Source organism: Seriola dumerili, unplaced genomic scaffold (assembly GCF_002260705.1).
Source record: "Seriola dumerili isolate Sdu_G_001 unplaced genomic scaffold, Sdu_1.0 BDQW01000017.1, whole genome shotgun sequence".
NCBI classification, from domain to species: domain Eukaryota; kingdom Metazoa; phylum Chordata; class Actinopteri; order Carangiformes; family Carangidae; genus Seriola; species Seriola dumerili.
In genome coordinates this window covers 4,176,183-4,199,062 of record NW_019174272.1, presented here as the reverse complement: position 1 = coordinate 4,199,062, position 22,880 = coordinate 4,176,183, and the positions used below count along the sequence as shown (strand labels likewise).

The 22,880-nt window shown below is 39.6% G+C and overlaps 2 protein-coding genes across 2 annotated transcripts; one reads left to right on the top strand and one right to left on the bottom strand.

The window, feature by feature from the left end:
• Window positions 1-3,451: 3,451 nt before the first annotated feature.
• Window positions 3,452-5,511, bottom strand: cunh9orf85 (chromosome unknown C9orf85 homolog). Its single transcript, XM_022755104.1, has 4 exons — window positions 5,347-5,511; window positions 5,114-5,220; window positions 4,408-4,521; window positions 3,452-3,848 (listed from the first exon to the last, which is right to left on the bottom strand). Exons 1-4 carry the CDS (start codon window positions 5,446-5,448, stop codon window positions 3,614-3,616), a joined length of 558 nt encoding a protein of 185 aa, XP_022610825.1. The 5' UTR covers window positions 5,449-5,511; the 3' UTR covers window positions 3,452-3,613.
• A 485-nt stretch (window positions 5,512-5,996) lies between these two features.
• abhd17b (abhydrolase domain containing 17B) lies at window positions 5,997-22,427 on the top strand. Its single transcript, XM_022758763.1, has 4 exons — window positions 5,997-6,478; window positions 8,694-9,170; window positions 19,055-19,234; window positions 19,653-22,427. Exons 2-4 carry the CDS (start codon window positions 8,704-8,706, stop codon window positions 19,870-19,872), a joined length of 867 nt encoding a protein of 288 aa, XP_022614484.1. The 5' UTR covers window positions 5,997-6,478; window positions 8,694-8,703; the 3' UTR covers window positions 19,873-22,427.
• Window positions 22,428-22,880: the final 453 nt, after the last annotated feature.

The window sequence follows — 22,880 nt, the reverse complement described above, 5'->3', positions numbered from 1 at the left end:
AAACATTATAGTGCAAAACATTTTTTTATTGTGAAATGAAATCCACATCAGTAGTTTTTTAAAGTCAAAGAATGAGGGTTGATGTCCTGGGCATTCTTAAGGCTAAAAGTAGCTCCTAACTTGCCGATTCAGAAGAAACTCCTAAAAATTCATCCAATTCATACGATTTCTTTTAGATGCTTAAACTACAGAGAAATAAAGCAGCTTTATGGCAATAGCCGGTCTTAACATCAATAGATAACATAACGGGATTACTTTTTAAAGTCTGCATTGTTCACTCTGAAATGTAAAAGTCGAATTGCGAACCTCGTGAGCTACCTTAGCCGGATTGCTAGCTGGCTGGTGGCTACAGATCAGCCTGTGGGCATTGTTAATAGCTATCTTGCTAAGCACGTCTAGCTAACAAACAAACCACCAAGTGGAAACCAGCCAATTTACAACATGCCTGATGTGTACTATATTTTTTCCAATTATTTATGTCCAATAACGTATGTCTGGAAACTTTTAAACACCCAGTGTCCAATAAAACACTGTCTCTGTCCACTAACAACTTATTGTTTTCTTCACTCATCATCATAAATATTGGTTGTTGTTATCTTGATAAACAATACTTCAGTTGGTATGACAATAACATATGATAATGTATAGTTTCTTAATAGCCTACTATTAAACTATGCTTTTAGTAAATCTCAGGCTTATAGGCCTACTATAGAGGATGAGAGCTCAGGAGTGATTCGGTGAGGGTCCCTGTCCTGGTCACACTGGTGTCTGTCTGGTTCAGAGGTTCGAGTGGACCTATGAGTTCTATAGTGAAGGAAAAAAAGAAAAAAGAAGAAAGAAAAAAATCCTGCTGGCCTCAACATTTGTTCCTTTAAATGATCAAACTGCATTTTGAGTAGTGGGCTGCAGAGAGAGAGAGAAGGCTCCACGTCGTACCCAACACCTTACCCTTAGCTGCTCTAAAATCACTGTAAACCACACACTCTTGGGACTTATTGCTTTGATATAGATAACTGTGCATATACCATCCATCTTTCAAGCGTGACAGCACACAATTATTATATTGCAAACACTACTATAAATTTCAGCAATCTTATGATGCCAGTCATACCCCCATTGCATACGTTGGGTGGTTACTTGCTCCTCTTTGTCATTGCAGTTTACATGTTTTGCATAGGTTATCATGGTGTCACTTTAGATCACTTCTTTTTAACAACAAGGGAATGATGAAGTGGTTATTACCAATAACAAGGCAATATTGGGGGTAAATAAAGAGATAATATCCAGGTAATGGAGTAGTGAGAATATTTTTTGCTCATATTGAGGTTTAATTTTGATAACTGGGTAGTAAGGAACAAAACATCTTAACGTAACAGTTTGGCAGAGCATATCAGTGATAGCATGGTAATAGTGTGATAACAATCAGTCGATTTACAGTGTAAAGGAGCACTAAAAAAGTAATGTAGAAGCTGAATTACCTTCACAACCACAAATTAAATTTCTCTTCCCTTAATGTCCCAAACATTCCTTCTTTTTTAAAGCTAACAAATACGTTTTTTAAACACAGAGATATACCTGGAAACAGAGTAGTTTATGTGTGTTAACCACTAATCACAGAAAATGACAATGAAAAACCATCAAAATTTCTCATTTTATTTTGTCACATTCAGATTAATGTTTATGCCGTTCATATGTTTCCACACCTATAATGAAGATGAACCCTGACTGACAGTTGGTGCTCATTACTGCAAACAATAACACCAGCACAGGGTGCTAGCCAATACATAAGATGTGGCTATTAAATGACACAATTCAGTAGCACCACAACAAACATTACACAATACAATCCTGATGAAGGTAAACTTTATTGCAGGGCTGTTGTATTAGACTGTATTAACTAAGTGTACCTAGTACACTGGTGACTGAGTATAAGTTTATTATTCATATGAAATTACTTAAACTGTTACTTATTATAGCAAATACAGTCAGCACTGGCTCCTCAGTTTCAAATCACCCAATGAGGAACTACAACTTGACATATTGCCACATCATTGCCAATATATCGACCCCACATGACAAATGACAACATACACTCATTTTAGATTAGTATGATTGCACTATTTCCATGTAACTATAGGTTATCCGGTGACAAAGTGAGGAAGTGTAAAAGGCAGCTAAAAAAAATGAAGAAAAATAAGAATTTGCGCAATTCAAAGATCTTTTTCCCCCCATAAAGGTTTGGTGAAAGATTTAGGATTACTGCTCTCTCCCCCCTATAGAAAAATCTCTCAGCTGCACAGCAATGAACATCCGTGTTAGGTTACAGATGGTGTGTGGCAATTTTTTGAACGTAATGGGAGTTGATCTTTAGTCTACCCTCATTTTGATAGATGGTGTGGAGTAAATATTAGAAACATCTCGAAGTGTTGCTCAGTCCAATTCATCAGCACCACAAACTGCACCTCTCTAAAAGAGTTTCAACAAAAACGAAGGTAAAATTTATTGCAGGGCTATTGTATTAGGCCCTATGTTGTTATCACTACAGATTTTGACTATCTTGTCATAACTGGAGATTTAAACATTCACATTGATGATCCCAAAGACAAAACTACAAAAGAATTCTGTAGTCCACACACAATAAAGGGCACACACTGGACAGGGCGTAGGCCTTTCTGACCATTCCTAATATTCCTGATATGCTGGTTTCTCCTGCCAGTTTCTGTCAGAATTGAACATACTATGTCTTTTTATAGAAGCTGTGTTTGTGTCAGGAAGTCAAACATATTCTGTTGGTTCACTCCTTGACAACTGTGACTGTACAATGGTAAAAACCATCTCTGGCAACCAGAAAGCACTGTGGAGAAATAACCGGGTTGTTACAAGGCAGAAAAGTGCAAATGGGGAAAAGGTCATCTTTGTTAGAGGTCTCATGTCTAATCAAGATTTAGGGAAATTCATACATGCACTCATCTCCAGCAGGGTGGACTATTACTGCTGCTATCTTATGAATCACTCGCAATATGGGGCCAAAATACATTTCTGATCTACGTGAAGAATATAAACCTCGCAGGGCTCTTAGATCTTTAAGAAGCAGGAACCAAACAGGGTGAAGCTGCTTTTGATTACTCTGCTACACACAAACAGACCACCAACACTAGGCACTTTCAAATCAATCCAATCTATCGATTAATTGGTTTCTCTGATGCACTTTTATTTCCATAACAACTTATCACTGTACTGCATCTTTGTCTATTTTTATTGTTTTCATCTTATGTATTTATTTTGTTTTAGCTACTTTGTAAATCTCATTTTATTCTCTTACTTGTTTTTATTGCTTGGTTGAATTGTTCTGAAAAGGGTTGTTTAAAGTACAACCATGTAAACTCTTTCTGAATCATCTGGGAGCTTAAGTCTACTCAACTACCTCGATGTTGACATTAATACAGCGTCGAAGCAGCAACATTAGTTTATTTGCATCGGTTAATTTGAGTGTGGTCACATCACAGACCTCATACTGTACACTGATTAGAAAACTTGTTTGGTATCGAAGTTAAAAAAAAAAAGAAAAGTCCATGATGAAGTCCTTGGTACAACAAAAACCCTCTCACTGTTTTTAGTCTTCGAGATTAACTTGGGACACATCTGGGAGCGCAGCAGATTTGTTCTGTGTTTTCTTTGGACCTGAGTCACTGTCAAAGTCTTCATCATCCTCATCTTCAAGGTCACCAAAGTCATCATCATCATCATCATCATAATCACTGTCCATGTCCTTCTTCTCTCGTCCACATCCTCTCTTTTTTTGTTTACCATCTTCCTCTGGCTCCTTGTTGTCCAGATGTGAGTTTACCCTACACAGCAACATAAAATCACAATGAGGCAGTGCTGTCATGTTTACTTGTAGTGTAACAGGAGCAAAGGGAAAAATCTCCCAAGCTTTGTTTTGAAAGTCATAATGTAACCAAAGAAGTAAATACAATGATACCTGGGAATTAACTGATGAGTAATTTTCAAGAAACAGTTGTAATGTATCCCATTGTCCACAAGATGGCAGTCTTGTGGTAGAATTTAATGCATGTGCTTGATGAAAAATACAAACTTTACAAATAAAATGTAATTTTATCCTGCCTCCAGATGAAGAACACACATACCAAATTCCTCACAGTGATTTAATTCATATACAGTGTGAGGACACGTGATATGGAGGGCTTCATTATGAGTCACTTATGGCAATGTGGGTATGGAATACATAGAACTGGTTACATTAGACAGAGATTGATTTCCTCAACAGTCAGCAGAAAAGTTGATAATTTATGTAAGGTGAGAACACAAAATGCCTTCATAATCAATAATGTGCAAACACAAACAAAGACACACACACACACTCTAGAATAATACAGGGGCACTCACGGAATAATGATGTCCTCTTTCTTCCCACACTTACAGCAGATCTCTAGCTGAAGAGAACAGGGCTTACAAATGATGTGATATGCGTCCTTCACAGTCTTTTGAGAGCATTTGACACTGAAAGACGAAAACATAAACACACAAATGTCATCAATTTTCACACTGGAGCCAAATATACACCAGACTTTCTAAAGTTGAGGTTTGCCATGTGAGCAGGACATATTTGGACATCTGCAGAAAAGTTTTCCTGAGAATTTAAGTTGCCACCTGGTTTGCTACAAGTATGTATGTGACGGACAAATTCACCCAGTCAGTCTGGTTTGAATTTCAACTGGCTCTTTTTAATTAAAGTCTGGCTCTGTGCCACAGCTTCTGGGCGCTCAAACAATTCTTATGTAGCCTGACCAAAGGCAAAATCCCCCTGTGTGATAGTTTTATAATGATATGAAAAGGGAAAAGGAGCTAATATCCACTGTTGTGAACCTGTGTCTTGTTAGTGCTGTGGCTGATCCATGAACACACACCAATTCACTAGCTGATAAGTTTAACTAGAATTTATGTTGATTTTCTTGCTGTGTCGATTACAAACTGTTACTTGTTTATCTGCTGTAAGAGGTGAGATCAGTTCAGATGTGTGGGCAGTCAGGAGCAGTTTTTGAAGTGATACAGATACTTTCCTGCATTAAATATATGTGTGCAGTGCACTCACCATTTTCGGGGCTGTGTTAGTGACTTGTACTTGTTGTACTTGACTTTCCAGTCAAGTACATCCTTACAGTGTTGACAGAGCCCATCATGGATCTTCGATTTTGCCTTCTACAATTAGGATCACATAAACAGAGACATGGCTTTGTCAAAGGAAATGCATTATCATTGACAATACTGATGACAGAAGTCGAAAAGTCCCACTGCTCGAACAAAAAGTCTTAAATGTTCACACACCTTCACTTGTGCTGTCGCTCCGTACTTGTCGTTTTTGTAGGCGGTGGTGTTTTGATGCTTCTGACCTCGCGACCGAGACACGTTACCTTTCTGAGAACTCATCTTAGCTACCAGTTTTTAGTTACACATGTTATGTAGATTTACAAATCCAACAGCCATGCCAGACCGCGCACTAACCCGGAAGAAGTACGAATACGTCATGAAACGTCATTGAGGTCAAAACATGAACCATACACTTTTTCTTAAAAAAAAAGGAGAAAAAGGGTGATTAAAATGAATCAAGACAAATAGATGTTTATTGGAGTAAAAATAGAAAAAAAAAAAATCCAAACTCTCTTATTACATTTGTAAACACGCTTCAAAAAAGTTACAGGTTAATGACGTCACTTACTAGAAACACCTCTGTCGATACTGATTGGACTGTTCCTCGGAATAGTAATCTACTACTGGTTCTCGTAGACGTCAATCAACACATAGGTCACCACTATGCGGCGTCAACAAGGCACGCCCTTAAATATCAACACTTTCTGCCATTGGTGAATTTATTTCACCCAACGATTTGCTATTGGTCCGTGAAGATGTCGGTCACCGCCTCTCCTTACAAGCCAAGATAACAAGCAGAGTGATATTCACAGCGCTGATGTTTCCAAGGCAAGTAATACTGCTGTGAACTGCCGGACGGACCACTACGGACGTGTGACAAGAATTTCGTTTTTTTTTTTTAACCTTTACTGACTATGCTCATGTCGCTCTTGAGCTGTGTAGACTTGAAACCTTTTGAATGAATCGACCTCGTTATCATTCAGGACCATATGTTGAGAAAGCCGAGCGGAGGAAGAAGAAACGACAGTTTGGGGAGGCTGTCTGGACCGGAGGACGAAAAGCGGCTAGCTAATAGTAACTCACAGCTGTGGTGCCAAGAGGGATATCCACACTCAAAGTGACATCGCCAACAAACAGGACACGGAACAGAGGATAATCTGGCCCAGGATAGTCTTGTCAATCACCTGGCGTCGAGAAGAAGATAAGTTAGTTGGCTTGGTGCGAAGATAACACCTGACTACGGCGACGTTGGCAAACACTGTCACCTCAAAATAGAAAGAAACAAAACTAGGGTCCAGCCGCCGTCCAGGTAATGTGATCATTTCTACGTTCAGTTGTAATGAGAAACATACGCAGACTTGCATGTGAAGTGTTGCAGGCTAATTGGCCCATCACACTTTGCAATAAATTGTGTCTAGCCTCTGGAAATGAAACCTCCACAAACCAGCCTAGAACCACTGTAATCTCGCTCAACACATTGCTGCCTTCACCACCATTTTACAGCAAATCCCTGCTGGGCTCCATTCTGTCTGCATGGCTGGGGGATTATGGACTATTTTTGGGGAATATGGGAAGCAAATAGCGTCCATTATGTATTTTTGCCTCTGCGTGCTCCTTTGGCATGTCACAGCATCTTGCACAAGTAGCATTCATAGATTACCAGCGGCTATAAAAAAAAGTACTCACCCTAAATCATCTCTGATACAGCCAATTGCTCATATGAATGGTACAAGTAATTAAGATAAATTGAAGTCACCTGTGTGCAATCAAATTGGCACAAGTTACTTTTAGGTCAGCCAGTTTTCTTCTTAAACTATATAGTGTAGACAAAGTACCATTCCAAACAAACAAGGTTGTTGGAAAAATATATAACAGGAGAATGATGGACAAGAAACCCTTCCAAGACTGTGAATATCCCTCAGAGTAAAGAATGAACAATTGTGAAGGAATAAAAACTGCTAAGGGCAGTTTAGAAAACAAAGCATGAAAGAAGAATGCTGGCGGTGGAGGCCACCAAGATGCCTATGGCAAATCTATAGCTGCTATAGGTTTACTTTCCTGCTGGACCCCAGCTCCTAACATTAAGCCAGACCTGCACAACGATGGTGTCAAACAATGGAAATGTCATGGAGTTGCCATGAGAGTCCAGACCTTAAACTAATCAAAAATGTATGACAAGAATTGAAATTAGGATTACTCACAAAACTTGACAGAGCTTTAGGAGTTTTGTCAGTTAGATTGGAGAAAAAAATGCTTAGTATCACACTGACACATTCATATTCACATAGCCTCAAAGATGTAATTGCAAAGCTGTTATGGCAGAGTGTAATGCTGTTCTAGTACCTTAACTGGAAATACAATTCACCAAACATGGTCATAACCTGACTGTATGATCCATTTCTCCCTATGCAAAAAGGCCTGTGTAGTTCCCACAAAGATTCATTTGAAAAATGACTTCAGAAACTTACTGGACATTCTTGGACAACATTTTGTTATCTTGACGAACCAGCTTCAGTGTCACCAAAACAAGCTTTGCTGACATCTCCATTGCTGGCTAATGCAATTCAAAATCACCTGAAATATTAATATCATTATTATATCTTCATACATATATCCTTTTTATTTAAGATTCTCAGAGAAATCATTGAGGATGTCCCTCATTTACAATGATGCTGAGATTCCAGCATGTAAAATACAAATATAGTTAAAATAGTTACCATGCACTTATATTAAAAGCAGTCCTTCCAAGGTCAGTCTTAGCACGAGGTACCTAAAGAACAAGCCAATCACTGGAGCAAGTGAAATGTGGACCACGGTCCCAAATCAACATAGATGTGATGTATGATGGTAATTTTCCAACCAGGGCTTTATATATTTAGAGACACCAATGCTTATTGTGTCTCTTATTGAGAGAAGACGGACAGAGCGTATCATAGAGGATGAGTGTTGTAGCTATAACGAGTAATTACCTCAGGGCTGATGGGGAAACAGAATCTAAGGGTCTAAGAGTGGAGGCACCAGCATGTCCAAGATATGTCATATCCAAGAAGTAGCCTCAGGTGAGGGTCCAGCTGCAGGGTGAAACAAAAAAGCCTTCTATGTCAATACTGTCTGAGTGGTTGTGGAGCCTTGAGGCAGACAGACAACAAACACTCAATCAGGGTCACTGACTCTGTCTTAGCCATGTGCACTGAAGAAGGGAATTGATAGTATATTTTAAAAAATGACAGCAGCCTGAGTTCAGCCCCAAGTCCTGGAAACTCCCTGCTTTGCTACAAAGACAAGTGTTTATATTCTTGAGGAGAACATCATTCAACAGCTGTATGTCACAAATTTGCTCTTGTGGTGTTTTCCTTGTGATCAATCTGCAGGGGGTGCAGTGACAAATTGGTGTTTCAGTCCCAATTCAGAGATTTTATCCGTTTTCTCTCTCATTCTTAGTTCTCAAAGGCAATTCTTGCATTTAATCTACTGATGAAATGTGTGTGTTTCTATTTTAACCATTCTCACTCTCCCTGTCACAGTGTTTTGAGGATGAATCACTTATCCTTCAGCGAGCTATGCTGCCTGTTCTGCTGTCCACCGTGCCCTAGTAAGATTGCCTCTAAGCTGGCCTTCCTGCCCCCAGAGCCCACCTACAACCTCATGTGTGATGAGAGTGGCAGCCGATGGACACTGCACCTCTCCGAGCGCGCTGACTGGCAGTATTCGGCCCGGGAGAAGGACGCCATCGAGTGTTTCATGACACGCACCTCAAGAGGGAACCGCATTGCCTGCATGTTTGTCCGCTGCTCACCCAGCGCTCGTTACACGCTATTATTCTCTCATGGAAACGCAGTGGACTTGGGCCAGATGAGCAGCTTCTACATTGGCCTGGGTTCACGGATCAACTGCAATGTCTTCTCATACGACTACTCGGGTTATGGGGCCAGTTCTGGGAAACCCTCGGAGAAGAACCTGTATGCTGATGTAGACGCTGCCTGGCAGGCACTCCGGTCAAGGTAAGGAGAGATGATGATGGATGGAGGGGAAGATGGGGTGGGGGAGCACCTGCACACGAAAGGGAGGATGGAGTTATCGATTGGTATTGATGAATGCAGTAATACTAGAGTAACTGAATAGCATTCAGACCCTATAATTGATTTTATATAGGAATGGAGACGCATCCTATGTGCAAAGCACTCAAAACATGCTAATGAGTGACAGTATCTATACTTCAGAATAAAACCTAAATGGGGATGTAGATGAGGCTTGGCAAGCATTGCATGGTTTTGACTTGCATGCAGGAAATGGTGTCATAACCCAGGGCTTAAAGGGAAAAGGAAGTAGCATAACACAAGAAAGTAGGTGGGAAGTTCCTATTCAGTGAATGATGATAGTTCTATCCTAAATAGTTCTTGTAATTTTCCTCTACATATTGCAAGTCACAAATTAAGCCATCAACTGTGTAAACAGTGAGAAAAAAGCCATGTTAATAGCAACTCTGTTCATGTAATTTTCATGGACAGTTTTGCATTGGTAGTGGGAGATGATGTGAATAACAATAACAACCATCTTTCTTTGGTTTTCTCGTGCTGTGAATGTCTGCAGCTAAGGGGAAGTTTCACAATGTGCTAAATTAAATGGAGACCATTGAAATTAAAGCAGATTTAAAATAGAATGAGAGGAAACCAGGCTGATGTAGACTGATAGGGATAATCCCAGGGACATAAAAGCATAGCAAAAAGAGTTAAGCGTGATTTAAGAATATGTGAAGAGTCTACAGAGGGAGCTGGGTGGTTTACGTGATAAAACCACGGGTGGAGATGACGAGGAATGGAAGTTTAGTAGGGATGACACGATGTTCTTGTAGGCGATAATAAAGAGCTTGGTTTCTATGATTATACTGGCCAGCCATATGTAGGTGTGAGTGGGTGCTCTGCTGCATCTTTTTGCTTTGCAGCCTTTGAATAGACTGATTGTCAGTTTACTTGTACATTCGACTTCTACTGATTGGCAATATCTGTGTATTAGACTGTGTACTTATCATTATCTTTAAATTTCCAGTTGATAAAACATACTTATTCAGTGCTTCTTGTCAATGATATCTGCATTAATCTAAACCATAGCTTTGTAATGATAATGAAACAATGAAGGATCCCTGGACTTTTTACAGTGTACATGGCCTCAGGGAATTAGCTGTTGAATCCCCTTCTCTACTACACTGCATTAATTTATGGAATTGAAAAAATAGATTTACCAATAAACTCCTGGGAAAACAAATTTTCTTAATTTTGTGATCCTGATTTCTAAATACATTTTCTCAGCTTCAGTCCCTTCCCCCAGAAAAGGCCTTTCTACATATAAGCAATGTTCACCAGTCAGTCTCTCTAACCCCATATCCTTCACTTCCTCCCATCTGTGTTTAAGAACCTCTGCTTATTGTCTTCCACACTCTCGTCATCTCCTCCTTTTGTCCTTTTGTAACACCATATACTTAATACTCCATATCTTTGGGGCTGGATCACCAAGAAAGCCTCTGTATTGGGGTCCCACAAACATTTCAGTACATAGATGTACTGTATATAGAGCTGAAACAATTAGTGGAGTAACTGATTAGTCGAGCAAGAGGAAGTCATTTGGGAACTATTCTGATTATTTGTTTGAGTCATTTCTCAAGCAAACATTTGCTGGCTTCAACTTCTCAAATATTTCATTTATCAGATGAAATATCACTGGGGTTTGGACTGTTGATAGGGCGAAGCAAAGAATTTGAAGATGACTCCTTGGGTTTGGGGAAATTGTGATGGACATTTTTCACTATTTTTTGACTTTGTGTAGAGGAAGTGGTTGACAGATTAATCGGTAATGAGAAAAACTGTTAGTTGCAGCCCCGTACACAGGCATTCAAGACAGAGGCTATTGCCAATCTGCCACACACCTATTCTGATCAAGAACTGGATGTGGAGGAGAATTGTACAGTTTTTATCCGTGTTTGAATATATGTGTTTCTATGCATTGGGTTAAATGGATGGGGAAGGGATAAGTTCATCCAGTAGGCCAGTAGGTTGTTTCTGTATACTTCCTGCTGGAAGACAAACAAATGACTAAGAGAGGAGAGGGGGAACGTTCGCTTGGGAAAACTAAAAAGGCCGGAAGAAAAGGGCCAAAGCAGCTTAAATTAACCACAAAGAGGAAAACTTGGCTACTAGTGTTGAGTGCTCCTCTTGTGTCAATGCTTATGTGGGTGTATGTTCTTTCTGTGGTAAATGAAGGTGTGTGCTGATGGATTTTACTGGTAAAGTCACTGGCAACCAAATGTTAATGTTTCTTAGCTACTGACTATTGCTGTGAATCTCTGTCAGCACTTTTACATTTTACCCCATGTACCACTTCATAGACTATACTGAGTGTTTTTTTTGTAAATAAGGACCTTTTTTAAATAAGGAAGCTGGCAAGTTAAACAGGAAACCCTTGATCATAAAGGTTCTGCATGCAGGAAATGGGCCACTTCTGTGAAGAAGAACCTGCTTTTCTGGAAGCCCGACAGTGTGTGCGCGCATACGGAATCAAATATAGTCCTTTACTTTAATGTTGAAACCTTTCTGTCACTGGTGTTTTTAATTCAGCATGTTTAATTTCCAGGAATGTCACACAAAGTTTAATCGTCAGTTGTACAGCTTTAGTTACAATGTCGAATGTGATGGAAAGTAAAAGAAACAAAAGTATGAGAAAGAAATGCCTTCTGGGCAGTCTGAAACACATTCTTTTCTTTTTTCTTTCTATACACAACCAGACTACTTGAAAGGGAAAGTAGTATTGACAGCTGCTGTGTTGTTGTGCTCTTGTGTTTTTATTCTTCTTTTCCAACTTACTGTCTTTTTTGATGAATCAAGGAATCTCCTCCTCCCACACATAGCCGTGACCACTAGTGCAGAAATTAGCTTTGAAATTTCACTTAATCTGAACAGAGCAAAGCAGACGCTTTATCAAATTATGCCTGTTGATTTGTGTCTGGGGCAGGACGTGACTACTCTTATGTAAGCTCAGTTATATAGTTTAGACATAAGTTGGTGTGGTGTGACCCATCTTCCCTGTCTTCTACACACTGTGTGGCCTGGGCTCTATATTCACTGTCGGTTGAGATGCAGGATGTTATTTATTATTTTACCAATAACTCTCAATGATCTAGTTTCCACTATTCCACTAATGGAGTTATTTGAGTCGAGTAATTCATACTATAATTGTAGTGGTATGCAGATGTCTAAAAAGCATTCCTTTTATTAATCTTTTTTTTTTTTTTTTTTTTTTTTTTTTTTTAATGATGAATTTCATCACGGTGTGATGCACAGAGCATCCTGCATGTGATCAAGCTAAATTTGTCCTCCAATGACAGCACTAAGATGATAGACCATGTCAATAATGGCACTACCTAATTTGCCAAGGCCAACTACATTTTTGCACTTTGATCTAATGGGTTTGCTATTTGCCTGCTGGTATTACTTGAGACTCCAGGGATGCAATAGCTGTAAAAAGCCAATTGTTTCTACACATGATGTTAATCAGCTGTTTTATTAAAATAGGACAGAGCAGGTATTGACCCTACATCAATCTCAGACACTATATCATATGTTTTTGTAGGTTAATGAGCGAAGAAACGTCTTCAAAATCAAATAAGAGGCTTACAGGAACAGGGAACTAACGTCATATTCAAGAACCCACAACTGGGTTGCATGCTGTATGTCCCGTGCCCCGTAGTCCCATGGTTAACAATCACACAGCACAGTTTGACTGAGTTCCCTCCGGCTCTCGCAAGAAGACGAGTTGAACATGCTTACATGTCTGAGTGCTTGCTGCTCTTTCTGTGCAGTGGTTTATTATGCATACACACAGGTGTAATTAAGCATTAGGTCTCTCACACACAGCCATTTAGGAGCAGGTCATGAGATACTGAGGCAATTGGAAGTTTTAGGATTTTGTTTGTGTTTGATGTTCTTCTCACTGAAGTCAGTTTCTTTGTGATGGGGGAGAAGTGTGAATGTCACACTTGGATACTGTATGCCACAGAGAAGTGATGCAGGACATTGAACTGTATTCATTTTTGGTTGGTTTTATCATCATGTCACTTCATAATATCTGTGAAAACCCACAATGTCATGTCAACGGTGCTTGCCTGACTTGTCAATTACACACTCGTAATAAAGTCTTAGCAAGGCTAATTCATTGCACATTATAACACACTAAAAAGCCAAGTTGCAAGTCTGAAAACCAACTTGTCGTGACATTTCTTTTGAGGATCACTATTCTACTCATGCCACAGTGTCTCTGTGAATAATGGCATAAGGTGATCTCATTTGTATGTGTAAGATAAGAATGAGGCTTGTCTTATATTATACGTTTTAAAGAAATCCATATATTTCGGACTTTATGAACACTAAAAAAAACTATACTCAAAAGGAATTGGACTGACCGGCTCTCACAAGGTTAAAAAAAGACTGCAACATTATGTAATAATGTGAGTGTGGATATCTTTATCTAGGGATGGGTACCGAAACCAGGTATTAAACAGGCCCCGGGGCTAAATTTTTAAAGACCAGAGTATCCGTCTGTGTGTGTGGGGGGTGGCAGCTTTGTGTCATACGCCAGAGCACAGAGACACAGACCCTGCTCTCAGTGTCAATGGCAAAGAGAGCTTTTTAAGTGTGTCTCAGTCTTTTGCATGTAAGAGCGGAAACACGAGCGATCTCTGGAAACGTCCAGTGAAAGTCTGTTACACACAGACGGAAAAATTTACAGTTTACAGTTTTCCACTGACTAGCTTGTAATTCATCTGTCATTGTGTCATGTGTGTTCTGGATGCTGCAGCCTGGAGCCACACACAGTACATTAAATTATACAAACATGGGTTAATAAAAGTAGTTGTACTGTTAAATTCTTAACGTTACCCATTCCCACCTCTATCGTGCACAAGACACTTACTCACCCTGTACAGGACGTTTAAAAAAAACAAAAAAAAAAAAAAAAAAACCATAGGTACTTGAACCGAGACCATTTGCATACTTACATTGGCTTAACCAAATGAGGAGCGTCAATTTAGAGTTTGCGGTTGGGTTCCCTCGATCACTGACAACAGTATCTAGCTTGTTTTATCGCCATGTCAGTGTCTCACTGTCTCTGTCTGTGAGAGCTCTGCTGTCTCTCCAGTCACAGTATATATTATGGTAATGGTCCAGCTGTCAGAATTGTCAGCACTAACTGCTTATGCTCCATGCACTAAACATTTTTGGTTGGTGACACTGCCTCCAAAACCTGAACCTCAACCTGATATTATATCAGCTCAACAAGCACTTCAGGTTCACATTGATCCAGTGCTACAGCTTTTTTCCTTAAGCGAAGAGAATGAAATGATGACAGTTTTTAAGGATGTTTAATAATTAAAACATGGGACTTCAGTGCTCATACATGGGCACAAATTTACAAGTTAACAATGATTTATTAACAGAAAATGTCATGGAAATCTAATGAATATTCTTGGCCTTGAATGCTTTTTCACTTTTGAATGTACATAACCTTTGAGTGTAGAATCTTCAAGGTTTGGAGTAAATAAGGCCCCTAGTATTATATATTATCATATATTTTCTGCCTTTTCAACTCGGTGGTCTGTTTCTGGCGGTTTGAGGAGTGTGGCAGATTCATAAATGACTGCCCGTGTGATAGAAAGAGGGTACAACCCAGCCTTTTGACCCTGCTGAAGATGAATCAACTAGATTGTGTTTATCACATCAAAAGTCCTCTCTGCATGGCCTCACATTAGTCGGCTGCCTACATCCCTCGTGCATGTCTCTCATGTTAGATCAGACGCACAGCCTGAAGAAGAGAGTGGCTCTCATATCTCTCTCATTCTCTCTGCTTGTTGTACTGTGTCAGTGTATTTTTTATTTATATTTTTTGATCATTTGACATTTTGACGCATACCAGATCCTTGACTTCTGCTTATGTTTTTGTTTTGTGTCATCCAGCCTTTTTCCTTTTATGATTCAGAAGTCAGCAATTTCACCTTCTCCTGACTCTTGACAAACTTGTGCAGGCTGCTTTCGCTGTGCTCCAGTCATATGATGGGCAACAATATAATCACAACTGCGCAGCCAGGCACACCAACACACACTGATCCTGTGTGCTGTTGTTCAGCTATTGAGGATGAGGCACTCCCTTCACCTGAGCAGGGAGTGGGTCAGATGATTAATTTGTTGTATGAGTCAGCAGGTTTACACACTCGCACACAACCTCCATTATCATACAAGGTATTACACATACTAACAGGACAATGTGTCAGGTCTACTATTTGTGGCACCACATTAGAAGTAATCAAGCATGAGAAAAAGGTAGTTTATTGACTGACTAAAGAGTGACCAAGCTGATGAAAGCCGTTAGCCGTGTTGTGTGTGTGTGTCTACACAATGGCACTGTATCATTTTCTTTTCCCTCCGAGATGGAGGCGGGCCAGCAGTCAATCCTGCTAGTCTAATATTGAGTGGTAGCCTAGCAACCAATTTTGAAAGAGCTTTAAGACTGAGGCCTTCCCATAGTTTGCCCAATAAAAACAGATGGCGAAACAAAAACTGGTCACTTCCTGGTCAATCATCTGATTGATCTGAATCAAAATGCTATCCGTATTCTCAGATGTTCAGTAGTGGGGAGAAATTCTCACAGGCCTGAACACGCAGGGAGGCGGTCCACCATGTCTTTGATTATTTACCTTTTCTTACTTGAAATACCAGTGCCAGTTGGCCTGATGAAGCCTGTAGACAAAGACTGCTGTCTGTTCAGTCATTCGGGTGGAGTGCGATTATTCATCTGACTGACTTTACAGAATGACAGAAACATTGTACCTGCTGGTTATATGCGTGCTTATTGTCTTTTTAAGTGTGTGAACATTGAGCAGCAAACAGATCTTATCATCTACTTACTTTCAAAACGTGGCTGAAAAGGCAAGTATTCAATGGAAGGAAATTAGTTAAAGGTGCATTGAAGGACTTCAGTGAAGGATCCCCGTGCTGTAGCGCAGATGGTACTCTAAGCTGTTAAACATGCCTGTACATATGTTCAGGATACTCTAAAATATCTATTAGTCATAGTGACTGCTATGAGATGACAATATTTTTGGTCTGCAGGGAGCAAGAGGTGGGCAGTCAAGAGGGAGCGAGAGACAGAATAGGGGGATGAGGGAGGATGTTGTGCATAATAGATTGGATTTGTGTCAGGATTCTAAATTGATGAAGGTTTGGGGGAGGGGTGTAACCATGGAGCATTGCTGGCTATGGCTTATTGAGGTCTATTCAAGCTGAAAAGCAATGGAGTAAGTTGTAGACTAGTGATAGCCGGTCCAGGGGGGTTGGGTCTTGTGTGGAGCTGGGCTGGTCAAAGCCTGTCATAGTGCCATTTTAATAAGAGTGCAGCTGCAGATCTGCACTTCGATTGTCCTCCTCTATGCACAGCCTTTTCTGAACATGTGAGGAAAAACCACAGCAGTCCATCTAACACTGCCAAGATAGCAGGGTGGGATAGCAGTTAGAGTGACCTTGTAAGCGGAAGGTCACAGCTTCAAGCCTTGCATTTTTCATAATGTTTATATGCTTGTCCTCAAGCAAAACACTTCTACTTGTACTTTTTTGGGACAATTCTTGCATGCAACATCCAATAACCCTTGACCTGATGACTAAGACGTCAAATAGTTTCAATTCACCCTCTATATTGATATTACATAAGTTTTATATTGTTGTGACATCCATGTGATGAGTGTTTAAGTGTCCTATGGCTGGCTAGGCTTTAGTGACCTGATATGGTGAAGAACGTTGACTAGATAAGCAAAAATGGAGATAAGGAAAAAGGAGGAGATAAAACTATTCATAACAGTAAACAGTGGTGACAACAGAGCTCAAAACTTTGACTTTCATTCGGAATTCCTGATCAGTAGTTATGAGTAAAGGAAGTAAGCAATCAAACAGCCCCTTTGTACCAAGCACTTTGCTTTCATCTGTTCTTGGAGAAGTTAATCATGAACAGTGGCGTCATCCCAGATTGCTTGACATCTTTTGTTGCCTCACTTAACTGATCCATTTGCCACACCAAGGTTTAGTAATCACTTTTTTTCCTTTCATTATCATTTTTGTCAAATTCACACTGAACCAGATAAAAGTAGAAATCTAACTTGAAAGCTAATCATCATGCAATGGTCATTGTTGGGTTAAAGAGCTTCCTCTCAGCAGCTTTTCAGCAAACAGGACTGGACCAAAGTAGAGTCTACATTAATGACTAGGCTTTTTATTTTGATGATAAATCAATTAAGATTGCACTGAATGTGGTAGGTTATAAAAGCATGGTGGCATTTACTTGCAAGTGGTAAAAGCGTTTTCAGCAGATTTTTTAGAAGCTGATAGTTCTTAATGGGCCACATCAGAAAGGGCAGTGTCATTATTGTACTTTATAGTTTGTGGAAAAAAAAAAAAAAAAAACTTGAAATTTTGGTGGTCTCCTCACTGCCATTCATCTCCCTTTAAATAGCTACGTTATGTTTTATCATTGAGATTGACATTCAGTCCATGAATTGTGTATATTATAGTCAGCCAACTTTGAGAGTTGATGGTGCAGCACCCAACAGTCTGCAGTCACTTCCCCATGCCGTGCCGGTATTTTCACCCCTATTTATACTTGGTTAAGGCCAGCTGACACACCAACAGTAAACAGATCCTATATTCCTGCCAAGGACTGTCTACAAACCAGACTGTGTGTGTGTGTATACATTTCCATGTTCTGTCTGAAGTGGATGGGCCTGAACTTAAGTCTACTGCCCTTTGTAGCAGTAGGCAGATTGTCCCTTTGCAAAGGTTGTGTTAGATTTGTGTGAGTGTGTCTGTGGAGTACTTGATTATGATAATCCATTACAGCAATGTAGAGTGGTGTCAGAGTTTGGTGTTCATGTATTGTTCATCACTGTGTATTATAGGACTGCAATTGTAGAGGCTGTAATGTTAAGCCTGTAATGTTAGTGTTCCTAATTTTAATAATAGAGTAGAGTAGGGATTTTGTCAGGCTGGTTGTGGCTGTTCACTATGCCCTATCCAGCAGCGCAGCGGTAGACAAACTGATGCAGTGTGCTCAGTCTAGGTTTCAGGTCGTCAGCTGACTGCTTGCTGGAGTGGGTCACGTTCTCCATAATCATTTGTGGAATGTTCTTCTCTTCCATTTTTCCCTTCTCTCTTTCTGTTTCTCCCTCAATCCAGTATTGGTGTCTCTTTTGCTCTCTTTCTGTTCGTTTACTTCTCATTACCCCTCTTCCCTTCTTAATCACAAGATTCAGTGGTGGTCGTCTCTGTTTAACTGCTGTGAAAAGCAGCAGAAAGCCACTGGACCATGGCTGTGTCACATCTTTGTGAGCTCGATTTAGGAGGGCCTATAATCACTGAGTCACTGTGGCATGACGTTTCAGCCGATAATAGAGTATGAGTAAGTCTCAGTTAGCACACAGGTGCGTGTTTGCTTATGGAGCAGCACGTGGGGAAAATGAGAGAATGATGGGAGACTAATTGGTGGTGTGTGACGGGTGAAAAGCACACTTTACCTGGAGAATTGTGGTTACGATAAGTTTCCCTTTTTTTTTTTTTCTAGGAAAAGCATTTTAAGAAAAAAAAAATGTCTTCAATTTGGATTCCAAAAATAAAGCATTTGCTTTTTCTATTTTGCCAGCCAAGCTGCTTTTATAATTAACAAAAAGGCCTGACTGGACACCTGCCAGCCTCTGGTAGAGCACACAAAATTTACCTGAATATGTGTGACTACTAGTAGTGTAAACATCCTGTCAATGATCAGCAAACATGTGATATTCAGATATTCTGTGTCCTTCTGGCAGGTATGGCATCCGGCCAGAGAGCGTGATCGTGTATGGCCAGAGCATTGGCACGGTGCCCTCTGTGGACCTGGCATCTCGTTATGAGAGCGCTGCAGTCATCCTCCACTCCCCGCTCACCTCTGGCATGAGAGTGGCCTTCCCTGACACCAAGAAGACCTACTGCTTTGATGCCTTCCCAAAGTGAGTGCACTCTGTGGACAGATGACATCACCTGAAAGGCACATTGCCTCAATACACAGATATTAATTATTATAATTCATATTTATGCATGCATTAAAACAACTGTATGAATGAATCAGCAAAAATACACACACAAAAGCTCCCAAACATGGACTTATCTAGATGTGTAAAATAAATTCAGTGTTTTTATCCTTAATGAGTTACATCACTTAAAAATATTCTCAATAGCTCCCTCTGGTGGTCAGTCAGCAAACCAGGTCTGCTCCTTTTCTACATTTATTGTTAATTTTGTGTTTTTTGTTGATAAAAATAACGATAACTCAACCCAAGTCTCACTTCTGCTGTTTCTTCATGCTTGTATTTTGACATTCCTACCTAACTCCCTCTTTTCTAATTTTCTTATTTTCTCACTTCAAAGCATCGACAAGATTTCCAAGGTAACGTCACCGGTTCTGGTGATCCATGGTACAGAGGACGAGGTCATCGACTTCTCCCATGGCCTGGCGCTGTATGAACGCTGTCAGCGCCCTGTGGAGCCGCTCTGGGTGGAGGGGGCTGGACACAATGACGTGGAGCTGTACGGGCAGTACCTGGAGAGACTCAAACAGTTTGTTGCACATGAGCTAGTCAACTTATAGAGGAGCTGGAGATATGGGTGGAGAGGAAGAAGAGAAGAAAACAATAGTTCCTGGGAAAGGTTGGATGATGGACAAAGGGGTACAACCTTTTTTTCTTTTTGTGAAGTAATGCAGGTAGAAGTGGTGTTTGTCTGTGTAGTACTGACTTAATGGCGACAGACTTCTCTCAAAATGGAGCACCTCTCCCCCTTGGAGCTCAACTTCACCACGGCCCTCGGCCTGTCAGTACTGTCCACTCCACATGCTGCAGCTGTGAACTCACAACTCCCATCATTTTGTTTTTCTTTTTAGATTTTTTTTATCATGTTGAAAATTGCACATCATGAAAGCGTGTGAATGAAAGAGGAAGTAGTCATGTGCACAGACAACATACCATGTGTATATGCAATATATGAGTGTGTGTGTGTGTGTGTGTGTGTATCATATTTTTGCTGCCTTTTGAGAAGAACATGGTCCACTGTTCTTAATGGAGACCTCTGGTCAGCTCCAGAGACTTTTGAGGTTCTAAGAAACAGCCTTGCTACAAGCTGGACTGGACCAGAAATGGACCTGACTCTCTTTTTTTTTTTTTTTTTTTTTGGATTATGTTGATTATATTTTTTTATATTGTACATGATATTTGCACGTATCAGCTGTCACTGAAGAACTGTACAAGACGAACTGACATATTACCTAGCTGTGCCAGTGTTGCCAAATGTATAGTATAATGTATTGCAGACGTAGACACACAAAGAAGTACAAATAACACCTAGAAACATCTTGAAAGCTCTATTAGCTGTATTCAGTCACTACTTCTTTGTTTAGTCTTAAAATGGTACAATATTATGTTACAATCTACGACAAGAATACGATCAGTCAGCTCAGTCAGCAGCTCACATAGCCAGTGAAAAGGCTGAGGCTGTATATCGTTGACCAATAAGGTATGAGTTATCTCCTCACATTGTCTTTTTAAAAACCTTTCCACAGTTCCTACTTTTGAGTTTACCTTGAAGTATCATTGCTATAAGATCAGCATCACTACACTCAGTCTTGAGTCTATAAACTCAATGTTTTCAGAAAAATGAAATGATTGATCATTTTGTGGACAAAATATCTGACCCCTTTTTGCGGATAATAAGTATTCGCCTTGATATAGTTAAGATGCTATAAGATGATACTGTTAAAAATCGCTGTGTTTACAGTGTTTTTTTTTCTCTTTGGGTCTGACGATATCAAGTTAACTAATGTATGTAGTTATTATTACAGATCTCACTTATGTACCTGAATCAGATCTTTCTAGATGTGTCTTTTTGTATGATAAAAATGTAACTACTGTGACAGCAGCTCTGTGCTCTGATCAAGACTTACACCACTAATGCCAATCAAGACTGAACGTTGACCATTATTAATACAGCTGGTTTTGATTTATTTTCACATCAGGAAGTTGTTAAAAATTACCGTTTTTTAAGTTATTGAGAAATTTTGACTTCAGATCATTTGAGCTGAAAATGAATGGACTCCACTCACTTACAATATGGGTTATGTCACCGTAAGTGGCTCAGCATTAATGGCCGCCATGGTCAACAGAATGTTTTTCTTTTGTTTTTGTCTTAACTTTTATCTTTTGGTCTGCATGGTATTTCTGGAACCATTGTTGTCTGTTGATTTTTCCCTTTAATGCTGAGTGAGGCAATACAAAGCATTAGCCAGCGGATGACTCTATTAAGGCACTATCAGTGCCCTGTAAAGCAAATGTCTAAAATTGCTACTGCATGCCACAAATGGCTAGTTTCTCATGTTTTTGGCCTGTATAACAAACGCAGAACGATCATTCTCTCATGGGTATTGTTAATACCTGTATTACACTTGAACCTATGTTCACAATTGGGGTAAAATACTGTTAAGTGATGATTAACCAATAAGCCAATGGGTGCTACTGTAAACCTTCAGGTCTGATTACTTACAGGTTGAGAGGAAGCAAAGACAGTTTGATGTTTGTCAGACTGACCAATATCCAGATCAGGATTGGTAACTGGTCATTGTCAGGCGATGGTCTGTTATTATGAAAACTACTTTTTTCACGACTCATTTGTCTTATAAATAAGGTTATGCTTTCTTTGATTTTCACTTTGTAAATAGTATTTGTACTGGATATGTTGTCATGTTTATTTTGCTTTCACAAAACTTTTGTCATCATCTCTGAACTGTAGTTATTCTTACTTCTAACTCTTGATATGACAACTATTAAGCCCAAGGTAGGCCATGATTTTGGCTTTTCAGATGACCTTTGTACTGGTCACCTTGACTAATGTCATCTCTGATTTGATTATATTAATTTTGTATAGCATATTTCAACACAGAAGGAACTTATATGTAATGAAAATATTAATATAGTAATTCTAACATGGATAGAGACAATAAAATGGTATTTGAGAAGCAACAAATTTTGTCACTGAACTTTTGATTTTTGGTGAAAACATTTTATGCTTCTTAATTTTACATCTGTGTTGATGGGTCGTCTTGTGCCATGATGATGGGTAATTGGATGCTCTTGCATGTGATTTTTATATGGTACAATACAGTGTAAAGGCGTCTCCTCTAAAAGTGACGGGAACTGGATCTCATTGTGAAAGGAGAGAGCTCATGTTCAAAGGACAAGAGAGTGCTTCTGTTATGTTATGACAGAGATGTGAATTGGCTCCACTACAAGAAAGCAAGCTGGTATTTATAGTCAACAAAACACCCTGCACTCCATTCATCAGGGTTATTGTCTTGACCATTTCACATTTAATACTTTAGGACATAAACATGCTCTGGTTATATGGAGATCAGCTTTAAACAGCTGTACAATGTCATGATATCCAACACAACACCACTGCATCAAATATTATCTTTTGTGATTCAGACACAATCAATAACAATAACAAGTTTGGGATGAGGAAAGGAAAATTACAGAGGTAATGGGTTAGAATGTGGGGAAAATCCTAAAGTGTGAATGCAAAAAAAAAAAAGAGATATACAAGCTATGG

What these genes read in the sequence shown, in the direction of transcription:
- abhd17b (XM_022758763.1), top strand. Translation starts at nt 8,704, where the DNA reads ATGAATCACTTATCCTTCAGCGAGCTATGCTGCCTGTTCTGCTGTCCA. An exon ending in TGGCAGGCACTCCGGTCAAG is followed by an intron (nt 9,171 to 19,054) that starts GTAAGGAGAGAT and finishes TCCTTCTGGCAG; the next exon opens with GTATGGCATCCGGCCAGAGA. An exon ending in TGCTTTGATGCCTTCCCAAA is followed by an intron (nt 19,235 to 19,652) that starts GTGAGTGCACTC and finishes CTCACTTCAAAG; the next exon opens with CATCGACAAGATTTCCAAGG.
- cunh9orf85 (XM_022755104.1), bottom strand. Translation starts at nt 5,448, where the DNA reads ATGAGTTCTCAGAAAGGTAACGTGTCTCGGTCGCGAGGTCAGAAGCAT. An exon ending in GAGCGACAGCACAAGTGAAG is followed by an intron (nt 5,221 to 5,346) that starts GTGTGTGAACAT and finishes TCCTAATTGTAG; the next exon opens with AAGGCAAAATCGAAGATCCA. An exon ending in CTAACACAGCCCCGAAAATG is followed by an intron (nt 4,522 to 5,113) that starts GTGAGTGCACTG and finishes TTCGTCTTTCAG; the next exon opens with TGTCAAATGCTCTCAAAAGA.